The following is a 13,335-nucleotide window of genomic DNA, read 5'->3' on the forward strand; positions in this document are numbered from 1 at the left end:
AATAATAATAATAATAATAATAATAATAATAATAATAATAATAATAATAATTGTATGCCACCCAACTTTCAGTAATTGCATCTCTGCTTCATCCATCTCCTCCTTGTGTCTCCTTCATCTTTGTTAAAAATATCTTTTCCCTTAGGAAAAACAACTATAAAAGTGGTAGAGGAGATATTTATTTGGTATATTCCGCATGGGACTGCTTTAAAAATCTAAGTTTTTAGGTAGATGAGATAAAAAGAGCTTCTCTATTTCTGTTTGCTTTTACCCAGAACCAATTATTTATTAAAAGTTTTACATTTCTCAGCTGATGAATGGATAACTTGAGTCTGAATTATGCAAAAGGCAAGATATTGGTATTATATAAAGCAATAGGTAAAATATATTAGTTCTTTGAGAAGTTAAAAATTATTTAAAAAGAGCACTTTCACAAGCATTCTTGAGAATGGAATTGTGAAACGTGATTGTCTGTTGCTTAATTCTACAATGGGAAAGCATGAAAGATTGCATTACAGCTTCACTATCCTTTCATCTGTCATTTACTCTTAATTTAGGTTTTCTAGTACATTTGCAGTTTAACATTACCTGGCAGTCTATTTTCAGTGCCAAAATTTGGATCACAAAGAACAATCATTGGAATGAGAATGTCTTTGAAGATTTGCAAAGTGACTTTCCTTCTGTGAGTAACCATTGATAGCTTCTGATGTTCTGGGATTATGGGACCTGCTTTCCAAGATTCTGACATGTAGTATTGAGGAAAGACATACACATTAAAACAAGGCCACTGTTCCTATCCTGCCTGAACTATGTGATGTAGAGTTTGGTTTTAACACATTCTTCTCTCTCTCTCTCTCTCTCTCTCTCTCTCTCTCTCTCTCTCTCTCTCTCTCTCTCTCTCTCTCTCTCTCTCTCTCTCTCTCTCTCTCTCTCTCTCTCTCTCTCTCTCTCTCTCTCTCTCTCTCTCATACACACACACACACACACACACACACAATTGATAGAGACGTGTTTCATTAATTTTGACTTAGCAGAAGGAATAGGCACTTTCTTAGTCATGGAATGATAGAGGTGACAGGGACAAATTTAGGTCTTCAAATAATTTCTTTCCTTGCTCTGTGCAGGAATCTAAACTATGACCATCCAACCTTTGCTTGAACACATCTAGTGGAGGGAAAACCTCCATTTCTCTGGATAATGAATCCCATTATAAAATTGCTGTTAAAAGATATCAAGTACTACTAAAAAAAGCTATGATGATGGGGAAAGAATCATATTGTCTTAATATTTTGAAATAAAATCTGACATCCTTCACATTTCATGAAATATGCCTATACTTTACATTGATATGCTCTATCAAATACAAATTGCTGCATACAAAATTGCCTTTTGTTTCAATTAAGCCCTCATCTTTCCTTTTTTAATATGTTTTGTCAAATACTCAAGAAAATTCTATAGTGCTGGCCAGTAAATGCCCCATAGGAACTTATTTGTCAGGTTGCCTAAATCAATACGACATGCTTCCAAGCAAGCAGGTTTTGGATCCACATGTAAGAATCAGATTTGCAGCAATTAGTTCCTGATTTACTACAGGACATTTCCATTTATACTGATATAAATCTGATGAAACAGATTTGTAAAATAATTGTTCAGAATGGCTATCCCTGCACAGGATTTCTAATAGTTCTTACCCCAGATAAAGTTGAATTATCTGTTTTATATGATTAATACCTTGCTTGAAACCTTTAGTGATAGCATTCCCCTTTTTATGCTGGCAAATAAGATCAGGATCAGGGCCACTCTGTTTGACTGTTCACTAATTGAAATGAGAAAGCAAAGAAATATTAATTAAACCGTGGATGGCAATGTAATGACCTCATTTAAACCAACCATGCAAGGAAATTCAGATTTAATGCTGAAAAATAAGGCTAACAGTTGGAGCCAATAGAGGAACCTTATGTGGAGGGATATTTACACACTAAATAACTGTATTGTGGTTCACTCTGTTTCATCAAGAAAGCAGCGAGTGGAATAATAAATTCAGAAGAATGCACAACTGAATTACTATCAGATTCTAAATATTTGCAATATATTTTTAGCTTTAGTTCCAAAACATGTTGCTACAGAACAATTTGTTTATCATTTATACCATTTAGAATTATAGAATCATGGGGCTGGAAGGGACATTGGAGGTTTTCTAGTCCAACTCTCTGCCCGAGGCAGGAGTCTTCATACCATCTCAGACAAATGGTTTTCTTGAAAACTTAGTTGCATCCACAACTCCAGGAGGCAAGCTGTTTCAATGTTCAATAGTCATCACTATATTGCTTAATATTTCTCATAAAGTTCTGAAATGGTGCATGCCTGAACTTGTATTGTTTTGTGTGCATTTGTGTATCTTTTGTACACAAATGTATTTCTAGTTTATCTTCTTTTCTGGAGAGGTTACGTATTTCCTGTTTTACAAATCAAATATTTCTTTTGGAAATCTTTTTGGGGGAAACCACATTTCTTTAATCTTTTGCACAATATTTTAATAATAATAATAGTAAAGTTGGAAGGGACCTTGGAGGTCATTGAGTCCAACCCCCTGCTCAGGCAGGAAACCCTATACCATTTCGGACAAATGGCTGTCCAGTCTCTTCTTAAAAACTTCCAGTGTTGGAGCATTCACCGCTTCTGGAGGCAGGTTGTTCCACTGGTTAATTGTTCTAACTGTCAGGAAGTTTCTCCTTTCTAGGTTGCTTCTCTCTTTGGTTAGCTTCCACCCGTTGCTTCTTGTCCTGCCTTCAGGCGCTTTGGAAAATAGCTTGACTCCCTCTTCTTTTTGGCAGCCCCTGAGATATTGGAACACTGCTATCATGTCCCCCCTGGTCCTTCTCTTCATTAAACTAGACATACCCAATTCCAGCAACCGTTCCTTATATGCTTTAGCCTCCAGTCCCCTAATCATCTTTGTTGCTCTTCTCTGTACTCTTTCTAGAGTCTCAACATCTTTTTTATATCGCGGTGACCAAAACTGGATGCAGTATTCCAAGTGTGGCCTTACCAAGGCATTGTAAAGTGGTATTAACACTTCAAGTGATCTTGTTCACAAATTATAAATGATGTTAATATCCCCCCTTGATTGTGAGATTTTAATATCATTATTATTTAGTTGTCAATTATATCATAAAGAAAGACCTGAAATTTCATCTATATATTACGCTATTTTTTTGACAAGATCCCTGAAGTTTCATTACCTGTGCTGTGCATGATGATTGTGTATTTGTGTGTGTTAGAAAGAAGGAAACTATTGTAGTGGAACTTTTTTGTACTCTGTGAGATTTAGAAGCATGTCTAAACTGCAAGATATGTACAGTTTAATTCTGTGCATATCTGTTTTGAAGAGTAAGTCTCAGCATGTTTTATTCTGAGGAGTAGGATTACACAATTGGAGATTATTATTTTATACACCTAAAACTCTTTCCCCCATCAGGTGTCCCCTTGATGTGTTCTTACAGAGCTCCTATCTAAAATCGAAATTATTACTTTAAAAAATGCTTAAGTAACATGTAACTTTTATAGATTCAAAATCACGATTTTATTGTTAATGTCACTGACACCTGGCTGGACAAATTGATAGTAATATAATATTGTGCAGAGACTTGCTGTATATTTGAATCATCATCTTGAGAACTGGTAAATTATGTTGGCTTCATAGACAAAGTTGTGATTCTGATACTGTCCTCCCTGTTTTGCTTGCAAGAATCACATTGCCCATAAAAACTTTTCACCTAGATGATGGTAGCAATAATCTGAAGACATCAACAGCTAAAAGCCAATTGAATACATCTACTTCCTAAAAAAAAAAAAAGACCTTTGAGTGGGTTATTGCCAGCTAATTCCACATATTTTAAAATAAAGCAGATTAGGAATAAAGTTCTGCATTCTTCCAGATGTTAGTGAAATACAACTATCAGCAGACTCAGCCAGTGTGATCAACATTAACAAATACAGGAACTACAATTCATTATTATCTGAGTCCATAGGATTCCCATCCTTTCATTATAGTTTTATGTTTTAAAGTAGGATTTTTTTATTAAAAAGGGGGAAAAACAACTAAAAGAAAAAAGATAATATATCATTTTAACTATAAATAGTTACAACTATGTATAGACATCTAATGTGATTATTATTCAAGTACATTCTGTGATATTTTTTTTCGTTGGCAATACATATATTTTTATTTTTGTATGTTTTCTCATTTTTATGTCATTATTTTAAAAGCAATTGAAGAATATGTTTTAAAAAACCTTTGGAGTGATGTTTACTAGAATAATGTCAGAGGATAGAATTTATTAATACAGGAACTGGGGGATAAAATGACTCCGTTTACATCTTTAAGCAGTCTTTAATATCATCAGACATTTTATCTATCTGGATGGATTTTGTAGATTGGGATGTTAAGTTGTTAATACAGCACTTATTTTGCTCTAAGTATTTATAGATGGTAGTTTCTCATGGCAATAACAATGAAGATATTATTCTGTTTGATGGAATGGGGGTTTGACTCAAGGAAAAGGGGAGGAGAATGACAAGGCATTACAGAAATATCTGACTTCTGAGAAAGAAGTAAATATGACAGAAAGAAATATAAAACAACTCTGCTTTGTTTTGTTATGTACAGGTTGATGTAGATAGGAGTTTTGATGGACTTTCAGCATTCTGTTCTAATAACAAAACCATATTACAGTAAATTCTCATATTCCTAGATACTCCTATTTGGTTATTTTGCCAAACTCAGAGGGCTTATATCAATTTTGAAAGCCTCCCTACTTTCTTGTTAAAGAGGACTTCTAGACTTAGAATATGGTGACACAACTTCGAGACACAATCTCGAGACACCACTGTCTGCAGAACAAGCGGCTGAATAATTATTTCAACATTAACATCAGGTAGCCACAAAAATAACATACCTGTACAATGCAGCACTTTGTACAAAGCTTACCTTATCTGGGACAGCTCTACAAGTTGCTCTGCAGCCAGTCGTGTTCTATTCTGTTCTGTTCTGTTCTGTTCTCCTGGTAGTTTATCAGAGAGGATGGAGGTGGGTGGGCAGAGAAAAGATAAATTCCCCATTTTCACAATAGGGTTTGAATTGTTTTTTGTGGCCAGGTCAGCAGAATTTCTTTCATGTTGGATCAAAGTTGTGTTTGTTCTAAACCTAGTTAAAGAAGAAGCAGCCAGATGGGCACTTCCACTCATTGACAATAATGATACCAATTTAGATAGCTATCACAATTTTATGCAAAGATTTAGAGCTGCATTTGATTATTCAACCAGAATAGCAACTGCAAATTGGGAGATCTGACAGCTGACAGGAGGAACTTACTGAATTTATGACTACATGATTGATTTCTAGTTTTATGTCTTGGAATGATTTTCCTCTGCTTGACCAATTTCAGGAAGGACTTTCCAATGAAATAAGAGATGAATTGGTAAGACAGGAAAGATCTGGAAGAGTCCTTTCAGCTTTTCATGATAACTGATAGCAGTTTTGAGGAGTTGAGGCACAGAAGTTTTGCACCTATTCATCACTCCTCCCCATTGCCACCTTGGATTCCAATGATGTAGAATCCATGCAAATTAGAGCAATAAGAGAGCTCTCTTTACAATGGAGAAATTAAAAAAAATGGAGACTTTAGATTGTGTTTTTACTGTTGTGCACTAAGGCATGTAGCTTTCTTGCTCAGAGTCAGCTAGAGGTACTGCATCTATGGAAATGTATGCCCTTGTAAGAAAATGCTCAGACCACTCTAAAACTTTGCCTTCAAGGAAATTTTGCACTTTCCCCTTCTAAGAACTCTGCAGGGAGTCCAAGGATAATTAAAGGGAACTTGAACACCCCATACTAGCCAATTGCAACTGCAACCAGACAATATACCTATTAGCCTTTGCACCTCTGTAAGCTTTCAGATTGAACTCTTGGTTCACTTGGGCTCTTGGGTGAATGCTAATTTCATAGATGTGACTATGCTGCATCCATATGGCTTAGCTTCACAACTATTGGAAAAGCCTATGCAGGTGGGGATGAATTGACAGCAGAAGACCTCTCAATTCAGCTCCCATACTGCATCATATGACTCCTTTGGAATTGAGTATAAACAACCATAAAGTCTTGGTTCCTTCCATGTCCTAATTATGCTTGGGTAGACTGACTTCAGACACATATGGTATTTGCCCGAAAATAAGACCCGGTCTTATGTTTCATTTTGCCTCCAAAGGAGGCACCAGATCTTATTTTGGGGGGATGCCTTCTCCATGGTCTCACTTGTCAGTGGTGGCACCAACAGCCCCATCCAGCTAATCCACTTCTTCTGCGGCTCCTGATCGCCACTCGTGCTCATTGCCCCGGTGGCGAGCAGCCGCAGAAGATGTGGACAGGGGAGGAGAGGCAGGTGTTGGGGTGTAGGAGGTCTGGCTACAACAATAAGCAGGTGCGGGGCACCTGGCGTAGCTCTACCCCCCCCCCACTCTTGCCCTAGCTTAATTTTTAGGCATGCGCCTCGACCTAAAGCTAGGGCTTATTTTTGGAGTAGGGCTTATATTAGTCCCCGAAAAAATCAAGCTAGGGTTTATTTTGGGGTAGGTCTTATTTTCAGGGAAACACAGTAATTCTAATATTCACTGGAAACAATAAGCAGTTTCTTTTCCTCTCCAAAATGTCAATGACACTGTTTGTAGGCATTTGACCCTTTTCATTTTCTCCTTCTCACACTGTTCTCTGAACTTCATTTTTTGCCAGAAAAGTATGCAGATTTTGTTGATGTTTTAGGGAAGAAGAAGCAGCTACCATAACTTCTTCTTTGACTTGTAACATATCATCAATTTACTATTTAGATCTGAGACCCCAGCTAACGGGCAATATTCCATATGTTTTTAAAAGTTAGCTTTAAAGGAGTTCCTAGAGAACAATGTGAAGAAAGAATTAATTTGCTTTTTTTTTCCTTTTCCACATTGACATTCTTATTTTTTTTAATAAAAAAAGAAAACTTAACAAGCTATTTGTGTAAGTGATTAGAAAAGCAAATATGTGAACTTAGCATCTTTTCAAAGCTTATTCCCTTATCTCCTGGAGCTCTAAACCCAGTGGACACCACTATTATAAAGTTTTCCATTGAGAAGCAGCTGTCTGGAGCACTCATCAGTGATCTCAAATCCCCTCCTTGTCCAGAGAGGAATTATCAAAGATCTGGCTCTTCATTCCACCATGGTCATCAGCTCTACTTTTTGTGGAGTTCGTTTTCAGTCCTCCATTTCTTCCCCAGAAATCACACTTATCCATCATGTGGCTTAATTAAATAGATTAATTGTTTGTAAATGTTTTCCATAGGAAAAACTCACACAAGCACCATTTCCTCCAAACTCAATAGACAGTGATCATCAGGAAAAAGACTCCTTGTTTCCTGCCATATTGTCTTTACAATTTATCTTGTTGGGCAACAAGAGAAGGGAAGCTTTGTGTAAAAGTTTCAGACTTATTTAGCTACCAGGCCTATCTTCACAAATAGAAGGGAGTGATTCTGATGGTGGTGATGGCTTGATGAAATGTGGGTTTCAATCACAGAAGAAGGAAGAAAATGCTTGGTTATTACAGAAAAGATATCTGAAGTCTTGGGAAATTAAAAAGCAGCAGAAATCATCTCAAAATAACTGCTTGATTATGTTAGGTAAAATGAATTGGAGGTGAACTTTGATATGATTTCAAGATTAATTTGCTATAATATCCTAACCACATTAAAATATATTCTAAGTCCTGTCTGCTGATTTTACCAATCTCAAAATACTGACATTCCCATTATTTTTGCAAATTTGTTTTATTATATTTTGTCACACTCTGGGGAAATCAGGAGATTCAGGCAGTTCAAATGAGTATAAAGATTTATTGCAAGCTTAAGCTCTCTACAAGAATCTGATCAACTAATGTTCAAGGGAAATGAGTGGGAGATAAGAAAGGCATTCAAAGTGAGCTGGACTTAGATCTCTTGCAAATATATAGGGACTCGTGACTTATGATGCATTTGACCCCTCCCTCGGGCTCAGCCTGGCCATCTCCTACACATTTACTGCCTAAACTGTGCAGATCAATTTTAAACTATTAGGAGAAGAGGGGTTTTTTTGTTTTGTTTTGAGATGAGGGGAGAGTTGTCACCAATACAGATAACACAGTTCTCATTTTTGTCAAATTCAAGTGAGGGAGTAGATGTTCTCTATCAATATTAATTGCTGAAGAAGAGAAATATAATTGAGACTTAAACTAGATAAGGTGGAGATACTGTTGGTGGGTGCCTTGTCTATTTATCTGAATGAGAAGACAAGGCACCTTAGAAATTACGACAGTGGATTAATTCACTAAATTGTTTGTAAATGTTCTTTTGGGTACAACATTTTTAAGAACCCTCATATAGAGCAAAGTTTTTTTATCATCTTAAATTGAAATACTAATTATGATCATATAGGTTTTAACCATAGCAATCTACAATCCTTATACTTCAGTTAGCCATTATTGAAATGTATTGTCTACTCTTCCCATTGATTATGCCTGTGAGGGGATGCTATGAGTCCCCCACCATGTATAATCAGCATAGAAACGACAGGAGAAGGAATGAGTACAGAACCACTATCTGTGGGAATCCCTTCCCTTTGGAATCTATTGCTCTTAAAATTCATAGATTCCTCACACTTCTGTCAGAAATAACTTCACAAGCACATTTCTTATAGAGCATTTACAGAAATCTAGCACAGTTTTTTTTTACCCATTAAAGTTGCTTATGGTGTTTTGTTATTTATTATAATATGAATATATTTATTGTTTCCTTAATGCAAACTGTCTGGAGTTTGGGGGTGATTTAAAGGCTTGAGTTTACATTTTGTCATAAATTATATGTAGTGATGCTACCTCTAAAACAGCCCAGAAATCAGCTGATCAAAGGTAAGCCAGAGGGATGTTGATAGGGACTATCTAGGTGTTTATATTATGGCAGTCCTTTCTGATTTCAGTTCCAGTTCATTTCTGGGTCCAATTTGAAATGCAACATTAACTTTTAAATTCCTAAATGGTCTGGAGATCCAATGACTATTAGCTCAAAACATTTTGTCAGTAAAGATAGGAAAAGGTGTTGGAAATGAAACTATTTTAGAACAGCTTGCAGTTCCTTAAAAACTTCACAGCTAGGTCACCAATGCTTTTTTGAATTAGGCCAGTACCATCACACTTCACTGCCATGTGTAGCATCCATTATATCTTAACATTAAAGCAAATGTAAACTTTTCAAGCTTAGTGATCGATATAGTTGTGAAGAAATAAATAGCAAAGAAAGTGTGTACAACCAAATCTTTAGTGTGGAATAAAGGCTGAAACATGTCATCATATTAAACAGTTTAGCTAGAATGAGCTATGCTGTTGATAAATATGATACCTTACAGATTAAAAAGGGCAATGACTGGATTTTAATTTACTAATGTGGGTGTGAGTAATAACATAATAAAATATTCAATTTCTGTAGAAAGTTAAAAGGAAATCATTGTCTGTTTATTGGTTCACTTTGTAAATTGAAATCAATGAAATTTCTGCAAGAAAGGCATAAAATCAATTGTTAAATAGCATATAACTTGTGATCTTTAGAGTAAATTGTAGTTTATTTGACATGAATCCATGAGACTTCCATATACTGAGTTGCCTTTCTTTTCAAGGCAACTCCAGATAATTTTTGCTGAATCATTTCTAATGCGTCTTAGAATGATCTGTTTTTCATGTCCACAACTGCCTACATTTGCTCTTATGCAAATAATCCAATCAAGCAAATGGAAAACAAGAAGCCATAATCAGGAGGGCTTGACAAACAGTAACCTTAGAGTTTTAGGGGAGAGACCAGGATTTAGATTTATGTTTCTACCTGCATCTGTTGAAGCAATTGATCCATTATGAAGCACTTGAGTAGGTCAATTTCCGACAAGCAGTATAAATTGGATCAGATGTGGCAAGTAATTGATGTTGGTTTGATTTAAATGTGTGGTTCATGTAGTTCATTGTTGGTAGAAATCAACCAAGGCTGTTGAAACTTGTTAACATCTCTGTCTCCTACTTTTGTGTTTATTTATCATGTTATATCTGGGGGGGGGGAATCATTGTTTCTTTGGTATCTAAAAATAAAGATCTCATTTCAGTCTTGCTTTTATTTAAAATGAGCAGTTGAAGTGGCAGCAAGTTGTTGTTTTTGTTATTGTTATTAATTTTGTAATGCATTATGAATAAAAACAAGAGTCAGACACTGTTAAGAAAAAACTACTCTTTCCCAGTTTTAAAAGCTGTCATCATCACCTCTAAAACTGATTGGAAAAATAGCAATTGATGACTGGGCAGGGTAGATGTTAAATGTAGAGCAGGAAAGGTTCGTTTGCCATTCCCATCCTGAACATCCTAGGGGGGAAAGATGACAAATTTCATCTCTGACCCTCCAAATGTCCCTATATCACCAAATTATACCCTGCACTCTCTCAGTTGTGGTGCACAACCCTTCAAAAATTATAAATTGATAAATTTCTTCTTAAGTATCTTCGAACAATGCTGAGGAAAATCCCTGTCTGAAAGTCTGGAGAGAAAGTCTGGTGCGCATTGTCTTCCATGGTGTAAAGTACACTACTGAGTCTACAGACAATTGAGTAGGGACTAATTAATTGGTCAATTGGAAGCTGACATGAACAAAGGACCAATCAAGAGCCAATGCCACCAAAGCAACCAATCAGAATCAAGCACAAAGAGCCAATGAGAGACCACCCCTACCAACCTGCATCAAATAGAAACCAGTTTGTCTAAAGACTAATTAGCAGCAGAATTCTGGGCCAAAAAGACAGGAGCCCTGTCTCTACTTAGTTACTAGCAGACCACAATGTCTCTGAAGTTGCCAGCCAAATTGCCAGGAAATCTGTTGTCTAGATCAGGGGTGTCAAACTGCCAGCCCGCGGGCCGGACGCGTCATCCGGAAGCCGCATCCACCCCATTGCCGGCAATGACAAAACCGTCCCGATACGTTGCGCGACGTCACGTGACATCGTGAGTTTGACATGTCTGATCTAGATGATGGTCACTAAAACCTGAAGCCCAATGTTGCCCAACAGATACCAGTCACAAAATCCTAAATCAGTATATAAAAATTAATTTAGCTACATATTCTTGTTATTAATTTGTATGATTACATTTTGTATATTATATTTTTCACTATAATTCAGGAGCTATTTTTATATGAGTGGTAACTAATTGACATTTACAATGTACAGAAATATGGCAGATAAATATTTGAGAATGCTTTATTACATACAATGACTATTCATGTCTATTATCCCCTTTTTGTAGATTTAAAAGTTTTTACACCATACCACTTTTTAATCTCTGCTTGCACAATGGTTGGCTGCAAAAACAGTACCCAGATCACAGTGCTTACAACGGATCTCCCCCCAGTTCACGTGGATGTGCCAGTCCTGATAATTTTGGATTCTAGAACAGTAGAAGCACAGTTAAGTAAAATTTGTTCTTTTTACTTAGTAGCACTGGAGTGGTACAATCTTGGCAAACATAATAGCTCTCCTTTTGAGTTCTTATTCTGGGCACTTCAGCTAACTATGTCTAGTTCTGGGTCCCATTGTTTAAGTGGTCAGTGGCAGATTTGAGCAAGTTTTAAAAAGTTTTAAAAAGGACTGCCAAGATGATGAAGAGTCTGGAAATCAAGCCCTATAAGAAAGGGTTAAAGAATGACAGCGCCAAGTTCTTTTTCTACCTGTGACACATATAGTATCAATTTATGCAAGAATTCTAGTGAATTAAATCACAAATAAGGTCTGTGACATACATTTACTATGATTAAATGCACAGAAGTGATTAGTATAGTGGCTCTGTAAATCTTTGATTACCATTTGCCAAGTTAATTTCCATTAGTCTTTATGCAATCAGTGTAACCTACATATGGTCATAGCCTCTGTGCAAATAGTAATACAGGGAGAAGACTTTGTGGTATGATCAAGATATTATCACTCTAACTGCAATATCAAAATAATTTGCACCCTGCTACAAATTTTGTATTAAAAAGTTTTCTATGTTGCTTTATTTGTTCTTCAATACTTGCCCCAAGTTGCTTGATGACTACATTAGTTTTCACTCTCTAGGTCAGGGGTCTTCAAACTTGGCCCTTTTATGACTTGTAGACTTCAACTCCCAGAATTCCTCAGCCAGGCACGCTGATTGAGGAATTCTGGGAGTTGAAGTCCACAAGTCATAAAAGGGCCAAGTTTAGAATTAATAATAAAGTTGGAAGGGACCTTGGAGGTCATCGAGTCCAATCCCCTGCTCAGGGAGGAAACCCCTGCTCTAAGTAAATAAGTAAAAAGATGTTGAGATTCTAGAAAGAGTACAGAGAAGAGCAACAAAGATGATTAGGGGACTGGAGGCTAAAACATATAAGGAATGGTTGCTGGAATTGGGTATGTCTAGTTTAACAAAGAGAAGGACGAGGGGGGACATGATAGCAGTGTTCCAATATCTCAGGGGCTGCCACAAAGAAGAGGAAGTCAAGCTATTTTTCAAAGCGCCTGAAGGCAAGACAAGAAGCAACGGGTGGAAACTAACCAAGGAGAGAGGCAACCTGGAACTAAGGAGAAACTTCCTGACAGTTAGAACAATTAACCAGTGGAACAACCTGCCTCCAGAAGCTGTGAATGCTCCAGCACTGGAAGTTTTTGAGAAGAAACTGGACAGCCATTTGTCCGAAATGGTATAGGGTTTCCTGTCTGAGTAGGGGGTTGGACTAGATGACCTCCAAGGTCCCTTCCAACTTTATTATTATTATTATTATTACATATTCCCTCACTGCCCTCTTTAATTGTTGTACAATTATGTGTTGCTTCTTTTTGCAGGTGGGATATTCCAAAGGAAGTAAATGGACTGGTATATAGCTATATCCTGTACATTGCCAAGAAAGAGAAAAAATCTATAGTTTGGGATGCAATTTATAACTCTACAGATCTTTTTCAGAACTATACTATAGAAGACCTTTCCCCTGGTACTGAATACTTCATCAAGTTAGCAGTAAGTTGGGGAAAGTAATAAATGTGACAGCTGAGCAAATGATAGCTTCTGTATGTGATATCTATATTTTCTTTTATCTGTTGTGATGGAAGTCAAACTGGCTAAGTTTTCATATAGCACATTAAAGGAAAAGAATAAATTGAATGTTTCTTTCAAAATAGGTGTGGGGAAAATCAAGTCTTCTATGACCCAAATCAAATTGGATCACAGAGACA

At 36.5% G+C, this 13,335-nt stretch overlaps 1 protein-coding gene across 1 annotated transcript in view; it reads left to right on the plus strand.

Moving 5' to 3' along the window:
• Nucleotides 1-13,120, plus strand: part of LOC107293460 (usherin-like) — a gene marked incomplete at its 3' end in the record, with an annotated part of 212,151 nt that extends 199,031 nt beyond the window's left edge. The window contains exons 31-32 of the mRNA XM_015822612.1: nt 11,396-11,555; nt 12,949-13,120. Coding sequence (XP_015678098.1) covers nt 11,396-11,555; nt 12,949-13,120 — 332 coding nt within the window. The remainder of the gene's footprint in view (nt 1-11,395; nt 11,556-12,948) is intronic.
• Between the last annotated feature and the right edge of the window lie 215 nt (nt 13,121-13,335).

The sequence above is a fragment of the Protobothrops mucrosquamatus genome, unplaced genomic scaffold (assembly GCF_001527695.2).
Source record: "Protobothrops mucrosquamatus isolate PMUCROS unplaced genomic scaffold, P.Mucros_1.0 scaffold1626, whole genome shotgun sequence".
Classification (NCBI taxonomy): domain Eukaryota; kingdom Metazoa; phylum Chordata; class Lepidosauria; order Squamata; family Viperidae; genus Protobothrops; species Protobothrops mucrosquamatus.